This window comes from Betta splendens, chromosome 2, assembly GCF_900634795.4.
Source record: "Betta splendens chromosome 2, fBetSpl5.4, whole genome shotgun sequence".
NCBI lineage: Eukaryota > Metazoa > Chordata > Actinopteri > Anabantiformes > Osphronemidae > Betta > Betta splendens.
The window spans coordinates 24,386,180-24,399,837 of NC_040882.2; the positions used below are offsets into that span (position 1 = coordinate 24,386,180).

The 13,658-nt window shown below is 48.2% G+C and overlaps 1 protein-coding gene across 19 annotated transcripts in view; it reads right to left on the reverse strand.

Moving 5' to 3' along the window:
• Positions 1-13,658, reverse strand: part of LOC114851028 (adhesion G protein-coupled receptor L3-like) — a 160,724-nt gene that overhangs the window by 90,511 nt on the left and 56,555 nt on the right. For all 19 annotated transcript variants that reach the window (XM_055514571.1, XM_055514613.1, XM_029142548.3 and 16 more), the window contains exon 4: positions 2,061-2,274. In XM_055514571.1, the coding sequence (XP_055370546.1) occupies positions 2,061-2,274 (214 nt within the window). The remainder of the gene's footprint in view (positions 1-2,060; positions 2,275-13,658) is intronic.

The window sequence follows — 13,658 nt, forward strand, 5'->3', positions numbered from 1 at the left end:
GGAAGACGACTAATGCTCGCTAATGATGGGTCTTTGCACGACGGTGTCGATACGTCCTTAAAAAAACATCGCTTTTCAACTTTGACGGTCATTTACCACGCAAACGATGCCCACATTGTATTTCTGATCAATCTGATGTTAATACAATTGAGAAAATGTCTGGTGTTTTCCAAAACAACAATATTTCTAAGTGCCTTAAAATGCCTTATCGACTAAGGCTGTTGTGTCTGTACACAAACAGCAGCGGAGCATTTATGCACATGGAGGAATCCATTTGTTGTTCTACCTTTTGTTTCATGCAAAACGTCCTCCCAGACATTGGCCACGTAATCAAACAGCTCGTGGAAATGGCAGTTATTGGGGAAATGTGGTTACGGAGAAGCGTGTAAGTACTTTAATCAGGACGCTTCACTGTTTGGGTTGTTTCCTGTGATTGGGTTACACTGAGCATGTAAACACAGCCATGATTAATAAGGGGGAGAAGAGATGAGAGGAGGCAGGAATTCAAGCTGAAATTTAAATGAAAAGCCTGCAGTTGCATCAGCTGCGATGTCGACTAATTGGAGGGTGGAAAGACGACGGGCGTCTAAATTGTTTCTGGTGATTCAGCACAAATAATCACAGAATTGATGGTAGACGTGTAGGTCACACCCTGCTCCCAGTTCAGCGCCCTGAGTTTGACCTTTAACCTTTCGGTTTCATGCTCATTTTCTTTTCACCCCTAATGAGCTCGGCTGAAGGTGCCTAGCAACGGCCTTGACGACCCAACAATGGAATAGTCGGGGGTGGCATCTGTTTGTTGCACTAACCTCCGCATGCTAATGTGCAGTTGTGTTGCAGCCACAAATATCAGTGGATGCTCTCAGCCCGGCCCTCCCTCCCCACCCGTTCTCAATTCATGCCACCCACACCTTTCATCCACTTAGCAACTTGGTCTCCCAATGGAAAGTCCTCTGGCTCTGAATCAGGGTTGCAGTTACCTTTTAGCATCACTGAAACGCCTCCAATGGCACAGAGATGCTAAAAAGACCAGATTTTCCCTGGTATTTCACGTTTTGTGTTCTTGACAGTAACAGGACCCGTTGATTCATTCCTGCAGGGATTTTTAGTCTGAGTGGGCGGCTGGAGAAAAAGGGAGCCACAGGGTGCATCAATTATCTGACAACATGCTTCAAACTACCTTTTTTTTAAACCATCAGCTGCTTTTCACTCAGCTGATTATCTGAACTCTATGGTAGCAAGCTAAAAAGCCAGGAGCAATTGTTTGATAAAGCCCAAAGGTTCATTCATATTCTCAAAGGGGAGCGTCCGATGTAAAACTAAAGCTTTGGAAATAAAAAGAATTGGACGTATGTTAAGCTGTGGAAATACAAGAGGTAGAAAACGTTAACGCTGAGCAGCAATTTCGATAAAGCCCATTACTTGCGAGGGTTCTCTCGCTCCTTGTGTTGTGACCTCAAAGGCAGGAGCAACCATGCTTAGAATGATATCCACCAGAGGAACCTCCACTCTGCTCTGAGTGCAGCAATAAGTCAACAAAAGACTCTTCATGAATCCACACACACTATAATTGTAATTAATATCGCAACGGTAGCCATGGAAGCCAAAGCCCGAGAGGAGACCAGCCCTGAACCTCTCCCCAAATGATGTAATATTTCTAACACTGATCAACTGGAACACATTAAATGGTGCGTTTTCCACAAACAAGGTGTTTCTGCTTGACCTCATTATGAGAGAGGATCCATAAATGAGTATTTCATTAACATTTTTCAAGCAGGTGAATTTTAGCATCTTTCATCCATTGTTCATTCTGTGACTAACACAGCAACTTGAGTCCATCCTAGCGCAAAGCTAGCTCTGCTTGTGAGCAATATTCATACATGCAAATACTCGTATGAACATCCTGAATGGAGCCCAAACAGCTCCTTTCATTGGTCGGCATCCAAAGGCCCCGATCCCACTGCAGCGCCGGGACGCAAGCATTCACCTCCTGTCATTTAGAAAACAGGATGCTGCATTTTAGCCCGATTACCGGAACGCAGAGCAGCGCGCGTCCGTACCTCTGAGACATGATCTTGTAGGCATCTGGCAGGTAACACCTCGTGTTCTCCATCTGTGCCGGGTCTGCGTCGCAGATCTTGTCGTCGGTGCGTCCGTAGTTGGCGCTCTCGATCATGATGACGTCGGTGCCCGGGCAGCGGAGCTCGATGGGGTAGCTCTCGCACGACAGCTCCCTCCTCACCACCGCCATGGGGATGGGCGCCCGACTGAAGGCTGCGGAGAAAAGGGTGGAGGTATATTTAGACCTCGGGTAAAGATTTTCTGCGCTCGAGTGTGAAAGGAGCTTCAGCCCCGGAGCTGGAGGAGCGTGCGAGCACGGGCGGAAGCACCTGCAATCAAACGATGTGACACCGGGAGAGATGTGAGAAGAGGTCCTCCACCGGTGTGGGCCGCGTGGGCAGAGGGAGCACGAGGAGCCGCGGAAACGGAAAGAGCAAGACTGACACAAGCGGATGGAAATAGTCTGCAAAGACGTTCATTACGATGAAGCGAGAGACACAGGAAACACAGCTGAGAGCGACTTACGTATGCAAACTGTTCGAATTTCCCCCCGGACTAGAATGTGTAAATTAAAGGCGGCCTCCATGCTTGGATTTTAAGGCGACACAGCGGAGCTCCACGCCGACAGGAGGCCCAGGGTCGAAAGGCGCGCGGCGCCCGGAGCTACGGCCAAGAGATCATCTGGCAAAGAACCTGCTCTTTGCTGCAGAGCCAGAACGGCCGGGAGCGCTGCGGAGAGCAGGCGGCGGTGGTCCGGAGGTCGCCGCGTTCTCTCTCTCTCACGCGCGCGCGCCCACGCACGTCTGCCGCCGCCGTGTTTACAGGGAGCATAAAAAATGAGCGCGCAACGTAAACACTGGCCTGAGTGACTGTGGGAGGACGGTGGCAGCTATAGATTTTTATAAACAGTGTCTGAGCTGCGGGAAGCAGCACTACATCAGCGAGAGGAAGGAGACGCGGGGAGAGTAAACCCACGACTAAATCACATGTCGCCGCACATCAAGATCATCTTTGACACGTTAGCGTTGGAAAACGGGTATTTGAATCAATGTGTGAAGAAAATCGGGATATTTAGAACACACATATGAAGGTTTTACCCCAGGGTCTGTTTCATACTGTACGTCCGGGGTCTTCTATTGTATCACATGACCTCCAGCAGATGGAGGTATCCCACAATCCCAAGCACGGACGCATCATGAGAAAATGGGGCCCGGGGCAAAGAAAGGCACCACACGCGCTCTCTCTGAGCTCGGCCCAGTTTTCTGAACTATGGGTCATTGATGGCGTGTACAGTATGATTCGATTCGCTCTGCACATTTTAAATCACACATTGTTTCCCAACATGGCAGTATTTGCTCTAAGTAAGGAATCAAACCCCCGAAGGTGGAAGATAACAATAATAATAGAGTGTTGATCCCTGAAATCTCAGCTCTGCGCGGCATTTTAGGATCTTCCTTACCGACAGTCGCTTTTGCATTTTGATTGTTCTACTCACAATGCTAAAAAGCCTCTAAAGAGATGTTTAGACGCGACACAGCGAAGAGCTGGACCGTTTATTGCTGGAGGTGGGGCTTTTTAAGCTTGGAGCTGAGAAGGAGGGAATACAGTGAAATAGCTACCTCACAAAACCTTAAAGCTTAGACGTGGATTCACCTGTTCTGCTAGTGAAGCCAAGACACTAAAAGACTTTGGTGAATGTTGTTTAAATACTCAATATAAGAACATCTTCCAAAAAGGCATGCAGGCATTGATTTGAGTCTTTACCTGCAAATAAACACAATCCAGTGAAAAGGAAAAACGCCACGTGGTGAGGTGCGACAACAAAAGGCTTCATTATCGTGTCATCTCATTTTGTCTCATAAATCATTCAAAGGCAACACAATAAAGCGCATTTGCCATTGAAACAGCGCAGTTTGGAATAATTGTATTCCATTTGGTGATGAAAGCCATCAATTATCTTCCTCTTAATGTTAAGATTTATTCCGCCCCCTGAGGCGCTGTGGTCTGGATCGCACCAAACTCTGAAAGCGGCGAAAAGGAGAACATGGCTCGACTTTGGCAGGTGCACTTACTCCACATCAGCCATTGCTTCTGAACGGAAGCGCGTTGCCTTGTTTACCCACTGGTTTGTTTTTGTGCGTCCAAAAAGCACCACAAACGCCTTGTACTAAAACCAATCGTGCAATTTTTTTTTTTATTTTAAGCACAATGATTGTCAGAAAGCTCACAAAAATTTCCACCAGCGTTTAACAGCACAACCCCCCCACGAGCAGTGAGCACAGCGCTGTCAACATGGACACCAGCAATCCCCTAATGTAAGCGAGTAAACGCATGCCAGCGACGTCTCGGATTACCCCTCTAGTCAACAACGCCGGTGTAATTACATTTGTGCCGGAGGCGGTGATTGATAGGGCTCATATTACTCGCGTCCTGGTGCAGCGTCGCTATCGAAAACCAAAGTGGTCTCATTGAAAGTCCCTCCTCATATCGAAGGCCACGTGTCCCCCCCCCCCCCCCCCCATTCCAGCTAATCCTTCAGGGCGTGAGCGTATGCATGTGCAGTGCTTTTCCTCCGCTGCAGGTTCCCCCTGGATAATTCTTCTGCCGAATGCGGGCAGAGGAGGACGTGGTGTGGGGAGAGTAAAGCGAGAGAGGTCACGCTGGATACTTCCATTACTTTCACACCACGGAGCAGCGTTCTTAATCACGATGCCTGCGAAGTGACATAACTCACAAATGAATATTTAAAAAAAAAAAAAAAAAAAAAAACGCAATTACTCTCCAAAAAGGGCAGCAGAAAGGTCAGAGACAAAAATGGTCATTTGGAAAATGTCTCTCCCCCGCAGAGCTTTTAAAAATCACTCCGAAGAGGAAAAGCTTTGGAGTTTTGATTTTGGGTTTGTTAGCAGAGATTTTTCTGGCTTATCCTCAGGTCCCTGACAGCGACGCAGGGTCCGAAGCACCGGGCACCAGAGCGCCAGCGGAGTACAGTAACAATGACATTTAAAAGTCATTAGTAACCAAACACCCAGAGCCTGGATGGTGTTGCGGCTCCCACCGAACCAGAATCCATCCATGTGGACGCGCGGCAGCTCTCAGGAAAACCCCGTCAACTCGCTCGCTGCAGCTTCCAGTAAGAAACATTTCTCCTTGCGGTTTGTTGGCATCTGGCTAATTGCCAAAGAGCTTCCCAAAGAAGAAGAAGAGAGAGAAACAAATGCCTTTAAATGCAGTCGTGTCTGTGGTGGTAAAGCAGGGAAAACCTAATGTGAGTGAAAGATGGAGGGTTGCATTCAAATGAACCCTGGATGAATGTAAAACAGATAGAAAGAGGAGGAGGAAGGAGCTGATTCATCACATCAGATGTCTTTCTCTGCCGAGCATCGCTGCATGGGTACAGCCCCCAGAGCTACTGATTAATTAGCACATTAATCTGAATACTGCTTTTTGATTAGACCAATGGGAACTTGTCACACCCACCTCCCAGTTTGCAACAAATGACGTTTAGGGCTGGAAATCAGTCACTTGCAACGACGAGAATTGGGAGAAGAGAGAATTGGGAGAAGAGTAGCTTCAATAATGCATGCGGGATTATTTATCTTGACGGGGGAGGCGGTTAAAGGCGAATTGTTCTACCACGTAAGCACGTTACATGTGGCCTAAGGCAGCCAAATCCCAGAGGCTTCTGCTACGCAGAGTGCAAAATGATCCGGGAAGCGAGTGGGCAGATCGAACCTTCGAGAGAAAGGCATCAATAAAAAGGAAGAAGCCGAGACTCGGAGCGGGGCCATCAGTCTTCCTCACGTCACCGCGGTGGTCAGGCCCAAGTTCAGGAAAAGTTTTGCACTTTTAAAAATGAGGCTTTGTTGCCGGATGCAGTCGCTGAGTGACAGATCGCGCCTCTCTAATGATGAAATCATGAGTCAGCCTCACAAACGATTGTGACAAACTTCCAGAATTGACTTGATGGCGTTTGACACTTTGACCAATGATGCTGCTAAGCGCAATTAGCATTACTCACTTTGACAGGAGCCAGATATCCATTCAGCGACAGAATGAACAAGCCATTTGTTTTGCTTCTCCTCACGTCCGCTGACACACATTCGAGCACATTAATTGGCAACACACCATGCACTCGCAAATTCCAGCAGAGAGCCCAGGCCCATGGTGTTTTGCTTTTCTTCTTTGTTGGTGTGTTTGTTCCTGCAGCGTACTGACGTGAGCCTCGGACTTCGGAGCTGGAGGACAATTAACCCCTCGGTAAATTAACCCCCCCCAATTAAAGGAAAGGAGCAATCGCATTAACTAAAGCACCTTTTGCATCAGTGTCCTCTGGGTGAAAATGTTCTGTTGGTGTTTCTCTCTCCTTCTGTGACAGTGTATTGATACAGGGAAGGGTAATAACTACAGTTAATAAATGCTCTGGAGGTGGGAAATCTGCAGAGCGCAGCAGCTTCTTCCCCTCTGATATGCTTCCAGGAGTCAGTAACCCCCATGTTTGCTCCCAGACAAAGTAACAAACACAAGTACTTGGCCATCACTCCATAAACGCTTGATTCACGTACTCATACAACACAGGGGTGAAGTGTCTTTCCATCCAGCAACCACTTCCATTTAATTAATGACTGCTTCAATTCATTAAGTGCATAGCTGTTGTAAGGGGGGGGTGGAGGGAAAAAATGAGAAAATGGGAAGCAAGTCTCCCATCAAGGTCTTATGTTAAAATCCACTTCAGTGTGCAAATTACAACATTAGTTTGTGAGGTTAAATCCCCTCCAGCTTAGGAGGAAGCAGTAATTCCCCGCAGTGCGTTCGAGCAGTTTGTTGTTTTTTGGATTAGCTGCATTGTTTTTACAATCACAAGCGTCTGTTTTGCCTTTTTGTTCCGTTTTTGTGCCAAACGTTAGTGCGTTTCGGCGTTTCCCGCGAGCCGGAGGCGAGTCTGGCAGCCGGCGGACGCCGCGGCCGCGGCTCGTGGCGGAGCACGGGGTCGACGGCCTTCCGTCGCTCCCATTCTGCTCTCCCGTAAAGCAGCCCGCCCACGCGCACGCGCCGCCATCACTCCAGGGAGCGCCCGGGCCGGGCGGCGCCGCTCACTGGGTCCCACCTCCTGAACCGGCCCCCTGGGCTCCAACCAACACAGTCCCCGTCACACACACACACACACACCTCCCACCGCTAGCCATGACTCAACATGGCCCCGTAGTAACACGTGCCCTGATAGTAATTGAGGTCAGAGGAAAAAAAAACAACAGGCTGATTTTGGTCTCGCGTGAGGGGAAAGAGGTCTTTTCCGTCGCTTCCTCTACCACACACCATCAGTTGAAGGCGCCTAACAGCACACTGGAGGCGAGAGCTCGGCTAAGTTTAGCATCGCGAGCGGAGACAAACTGCAGTGCAACCTCGCTAATCTGAACCTCTCAGGAAATGGAGGTTGTTCAGACAAAGAAAGCAGCCAAGTACAAGGGGCCAGGAAATCAATATGAAGAGGGGGGAAGAAGGCGCACGCAGCCTCTACAGCATCCGGAGGGAGCTATTTTGGTAATCCCGCATTGGTGCTACTTTTGTAGATGAGACGTTGACGTAGGATGAAGTGCATTTTTCCCAAAAGAACTATTCCTAAAAAGACCCGCACCTCATACCAGGTCCCCCCGAGGGGCTTTATTTACACATGCAAAACCAGCGCCGCTTTCCCAACTCTTAACGCTCGCTGCCAAGATGCACGAGTGTAGAAACAACCGCTAACACAGGCGCCCGAAACGGTACCAAGCAGTCACAATTAAAGCAAATACGACTCCGATTAAGAGGTAAAAAGTACCCGACTTATTTAAATATGTCCATTTCCTGTATCGTGTGCTTTTTACTCAACAACATTCATCTCACATCTTTCGTTGCTATAGTTTAAAGCCATAAATGCTGTGGTTTCATAAGGACTACTCTTGTGTCAGTAGATGCTGTGACCTCTGACCCCTATTGATTACGACCCATTGTCTTTTGGGTCAACATGCACAGGCAGCACCGTATAGTGTTCGTGCGCCTCCTCGGATGTGAACACTTTATTCATTTCCATAGCAACCCCCGAGTCCTTTCACCAGCCGGTGACAGCACACCTAGAAAACGCGTTATTGTCTAATGAATGGGAAACGAGGCGATATCAGCATCTGAGCGATTCGCTGAGGCTCTAATCAGTACAGTTGTATTAATAGAATGAAGGAAACCGAGGTCCATCAGCAGGACGCGGGTCGGGGGGGGGGGGGGGGGGGGGCGCTGTCACACCCAGCCTCATAATAGCCTTATAGTTGCCTCTGCACAATATTATGTTTGCATTTCTTGATCGCGGCGATAGCAAAGGGGAAAAAAAAACACTTAATCTAAGGCGACTCTGCAACATGAACCCGACGCAGCATCGACTGCTCAGTAGCCAGCAATTTGTCGACTGATAACAACAACAACAAAGGGCATTTTTCAACTTGAAACATGCAGTAACAGGAAGAGGAGATAGGAAGAGGATTTACATAACGCAGCATATTGGCTGTTGATGAAACCTAGAGATGAAATTCTCCGTTGTGTTCAGTGTGAAGAATCTGGTCGTCTTTGGAATTCGGGGCGGCGGGAAGCCGTGCTGAGCATTTCTCAATTTCTCGCCATTTGAAGAGGAAAACAGGAAATCGACGCCCGCTTTCAGGGCGTCCTTGTATGAACTTGTTTGCATTCTATTTTATCAAACATATCCCCATGCACAAAGACCAGACTCTATGAATTGCATTGTAGAGATTTACTGTATTCTCTGAAGCTGAGCATGCTGGGAAAGAGAAACCTAAGCCAATTGCCTCACACACACACACACACACACACACACACACACACGCACACACACACACATTACACACGCAGTGTAATATCTGAGGGGCAAAGAACATGAATTAATACCAATTAAAGCTGTGTGCTGTAATGTTTACTTACATAATGAAGAACAAGAAATTATTTAAATGACAAAATTAAAATGCGATTTCATCCATAATCATCTGTTTTGTATAAGGTTAACAAAGACACTGTTGCTCATTTTACCACAATATCAAGTATTGGTGGGGATGATTATTTGGTGGCTAAGTCTTAACTGCAGCTACACTTGATGTTTTCACACAGCATATGGACCATGAATCTGGTTTTCAGCTTCTCACATGCACATTAATGGAGACACATGATCCGGATTCATATCTGCACACGTGTGTGCGTGGAGATGCACTGTTGGGGATATGCGAGGAGCACAAATTATAATAATTGGATTTATAGCTCCTGAGTGGAGATACCAATTATGTTTATAATTTAGATTCACAAATCTTGGTTATTAGCTTAAATATATATAACTATATGACAAATGTCTATAGTTTGGCAAGTGAAACACTTACTATTATTGATTTAATAATTATTAATTGAATTAATAATTACTTAATTTACGGGGCACCACCCTGTTTCCAGGGACCAATAACCGATTTGGAATAGCCAATACAGTCTCATTTGTATTTAAGTTAGTTGAAGGGTGAACTCCGTACCATAGCCGACTCAATTCACTAGTGCTGCAAAACCATATACAAATAATCACAAACAACGACTGATTAAATTATGAACGCTTTATTAAACAGTTAATATTAACTCTAGTGTCAACACTATCTTGAATAACTCAGCAAATCACAACTTAATCTTATGGTGTGTTCGTCTGCGTTCTGTATGTGTATGCGCGTTACCTGAGATAAGAGGGGTGTGTGTGTGTATGTGTGTGTGTGTGTGTATGTGTGTGTGAGGGTGGAGAGAGAGAGAGAGAAAGAGAGAAGAGGAGAGGAGGAGGAGAGCGCCCCCCTTTAGGGGCGTGGTGAGGTGGCACAGCCTGCGCGCGTGTGCCGGTGAGCCCTTTGAATGGAGCGCGCGTGTCTGGCGCTCACAGGGAAAGAGCGTGTAAAGGAGTGTGAAGTGGGACTAGCGTGGATAAGGCTTGTGGTCACACAAACACGTGGGGCTATATTCTGCGATATAGTCACGTGATCGCGGAAGCGTGCAGTGGTTGAAACGTGCGCTTGGCGTGGTCGCAGCAGAAACAGAGCACTACACAGTAACACAATAAAGCACTTAAGCTAGCGAAATCACAGGTTACAACACTTCAATGTGCACCTCTTAGATTCACGTAGATCTGTAACAGCGTTACAGTCACGTGATCGCGGAAATACACAGCGGTCAGATCGTGTGTGCAGGAAAAGAAACACAACAATAAAACAATTACTGATACCCTAAGAGTTCTACTCTGCTCAGACTTAAGAATGCCTCTGCCTTACTGCTCAATCCTGGTGAGAAGCTCCGGCGTTGCGTGCGTGCGTGCGTGCTTGCGCTGTTGCGGTCCGGTCCGGTCCAGGTGTGCGTCGCGGTGATCGCGTCGTGATCAGCTGATGCGGCGGCGAGTGAGGCGGTTAAGCTGGCGGTTTCCTGCCGTATGGCTGGAAGTAGATGGGTGATCAGGCCCGTTCTCTGTGACGACGTCTCCGTTGGTTCAGCTGCTGGCTGCGGTGGAGGCTTCAGGCGTGCCGGTGCAGAGGGAAGCTCCAGGTGGACGGAGAGAAGAAAGGTTGCGGTGGAGGCTTCAGGCGTGCTGGTGCCGAGGGAAGCTCCAGGTGGGGCAGCGAGAGGGTCGAAGAGAGGAAGGGGAAACGGGAGATCGAAGAGAACAAGGGGAAGAACAAGGGTCACGGCGACTTTTATAACCGTGTTTTTGGTCACGCCCATCCTATTGTTTGGTCCAATCAGGATGGCTGACGTCCAAGTTTCTCCTCCGTTTGTCGCTTGTGTCAGCGGGGGTTCGGCCTTCACAGCGGGGAGCCAGGTGTGGTTCCCCAGCCTGGCGCCTGGTTTTGGCGCCGAGATTTGAAATCTCTTTGTTCTCACTCACTACTATCAGGATGAGGACTTTACATGCAGGCCGCAGGATTCCCTTTGTCTGAGGAGAATGCATGTGGGTCCTTGATACTGATTCTGTCAATAACCGTTTATACACATGAGGTCCCCCAACATCCCCCCTTTTTGTTCTGAATGATGGCGTGTCAGCCGTCGCTTCGGAACAAGACGTTGAAAGGGTCCATGTGCTCTGACAGGTTCGTTAAGGTCCTCAGTGTACTTGTCATCTCCTGTGGGCATTATCAATGTTCATTGACAGTCCATGTATTCCAAACAGTCCTTGTTTGCTAGAGTTGGAGGCAAGTCTGAGCATTTTAGAGGCATGTCTGAGCAGAGGCAAGAGCATGTCTGAGCAGAGGCAATAGCATGTCTGAGCAGAGGCAAGAGCATGTCTGTCTACAATCCTAAACCATATCATTTCCTATGTATTTCTTAGGTGAAAGAAAACACAAGAAAAGAGAGGGATAGATGAGTGAAGAGAGGTGTGGTTAGAGTTTGCTGGTCAACTCGTGAAAGAGTTGTTAGCTGGCAAGTCGTTGCCAGGTTGGTGTCTTTATGAAGTGTACATGTTTGTGTCTGGTGTGGACTACAGTGTGTACATTCTCTCGTTGCATGAGATCTATAAAGACATGGACCTGCTTCTAGATTAATCTAACCACAATTGGTACTGCCAGGGTTGTGGTACCTGAAAGGGATGCATAACCGTGGTGGTAGTGGACACAAGGCTTTCCTTTATAAGGCTTCAACAGAAACTCAATAAGTTGCTACTGACTCTGACCGAGGAGCTAACTTGCAGATGAGATTTCATTAGCCTACCTAGCTACCTGTACCTGAATTATCTTCTCTGATTGTCCTGGAGGGTCTCAGGAGGCTGCCAAAATCATTTAGGAGAAGAATGAACTATGTGTGGCTTACACATTGTTTAGGCTCATCCAGAGATCCAGCTATTCCTACCAGGTTTGCTGATAAGATTTTTGGGACCTACAATGGATGCGGACTAGTTCTCTTTATACATATCACGTTGTGGCATGGACTAGTCTACCCTCGCCTTTGGGAGCTGGGACTGCCTCCCCCCTTTTGGTATGTGGATGTGTTTTGACGCAGGCTTGGTGCCTGGTCTAGGCCACCTATGTCTTTCATACCTGTGTGATAGGGAAATACGCCTGGTGTAATCCACTAGTGGGGAGTCAGTGTCTGGCTTCTGTTGAGAGGTCTGAAGGAGCAGCCGAACTGTTAGGCCTGTCAAGTTCTTTTAGGGCTTCCTCCACGCATCTCCGTACCAGACTTACAATGTCCACCTCTGAGTCTTCCCGTGACAGGTGAACTGGACTGTGGTCCCTGTACCTACGGTTCAAGTTCTGTCTGAACCGACCTCTTCCCCCTCGTGGGTGGGAACGAGGTTGTTTTGGCCTTGAATTACAGCGTTGAAGAGGCTCATCTTCCCGGTTGACTGTGTCAACCTGCTGGGCGACGTGACCTGCGGTTTTGAGTCTTCCTTTGCCCTCGTCTGCTTCTCTTAGCACGAGGCATTTCGTGGCCTTCAAGTGTTAAGTCAGACTTTTGATGGGTCTGGATACTAAAAACTCTGGCGTCCGCTACAGGTCTCCTAATGGGCGTACACGCGTTTCCCATACCAGTTGGGCATATCTCACAACTCCCTGCATTGTGCGCCTGCCTGTCTTACAGTGCATGGCGACATCAAATTGGATGCTGTCATGGAGATTATGCAGGAATAAGGACTGGAATGTACTGTCTTCTTCTAGACCTGGTGTATTCCGTCCTTGGAGTAGGCCTTTCTGAGGCGTCTGTAATATTCTTTGGGAGGTTCATTTCTTTTGTGTAAGACCATTGAACGCTTCAAAGATAGTTGCTGCCGGGTCAGAATATGGGGCATATTCTTCTCTTAAAGCTCGACAGAGTGAAGAGTATTGATCCCGAATGGCAGGCTTGAGTGTTTCCATGAAGACATGGACACTCCTGGGTGTAGTCTTCCAGATTAGCTTTAGTTTCTCGCGAGCTGTTGCATGAGGGAGGTCCAATAAGCAACGATCGACTTCCTGCAAGTAGTCGTCTATGGTAGAATCATGGCTCTTGGGGTCAAAGCACTCAATGTCCTTGGCTAGGGATTCAGCTGGCGTAGGCGCAAACCTAAGTTTGGGGAAGGATAAGCACTATCAGAGTCACTTGAGCCTGTGTCGTCCCACTGGTCGCTGTAACGTGGGTGAACCCGACGCTGCTCCTGCGTTTGAGACGAGGTGCTTTCTCCAACAGGGGGCTTAACCTACCACTGTCACTCTGGTTCTCAGGTGAGTTTTCCCTCCTCAGAGTGGGGGCATTCCTGTCCTCAGTGCATGAGGGGGAGTAAAACAAGTTTGCTCTGGATGCTTTCCTGTGCACTGGAGTGCTAGTGTCCCTGTACTCAGCCACTGTAGTGGTCTGAAAACCTTTGCCTTTGGCTATCTCACTGGTAACACAAGTAGCTGTACTGAGCTGGTGCTCGTAAGGAGGTGGCTGGGGGTCTCTAGCCTCTGGGCGAGAGCCACTGCGCCTGCTTTGGGCATCTGCAGCTTTGCATGTGATCGGTTTGTTTGGCTGTCAAGAGGCAGGGGCTGCTCAGCCTCCTGGGAGCTAGCCTACTCTCACCATCTACGCCTGAC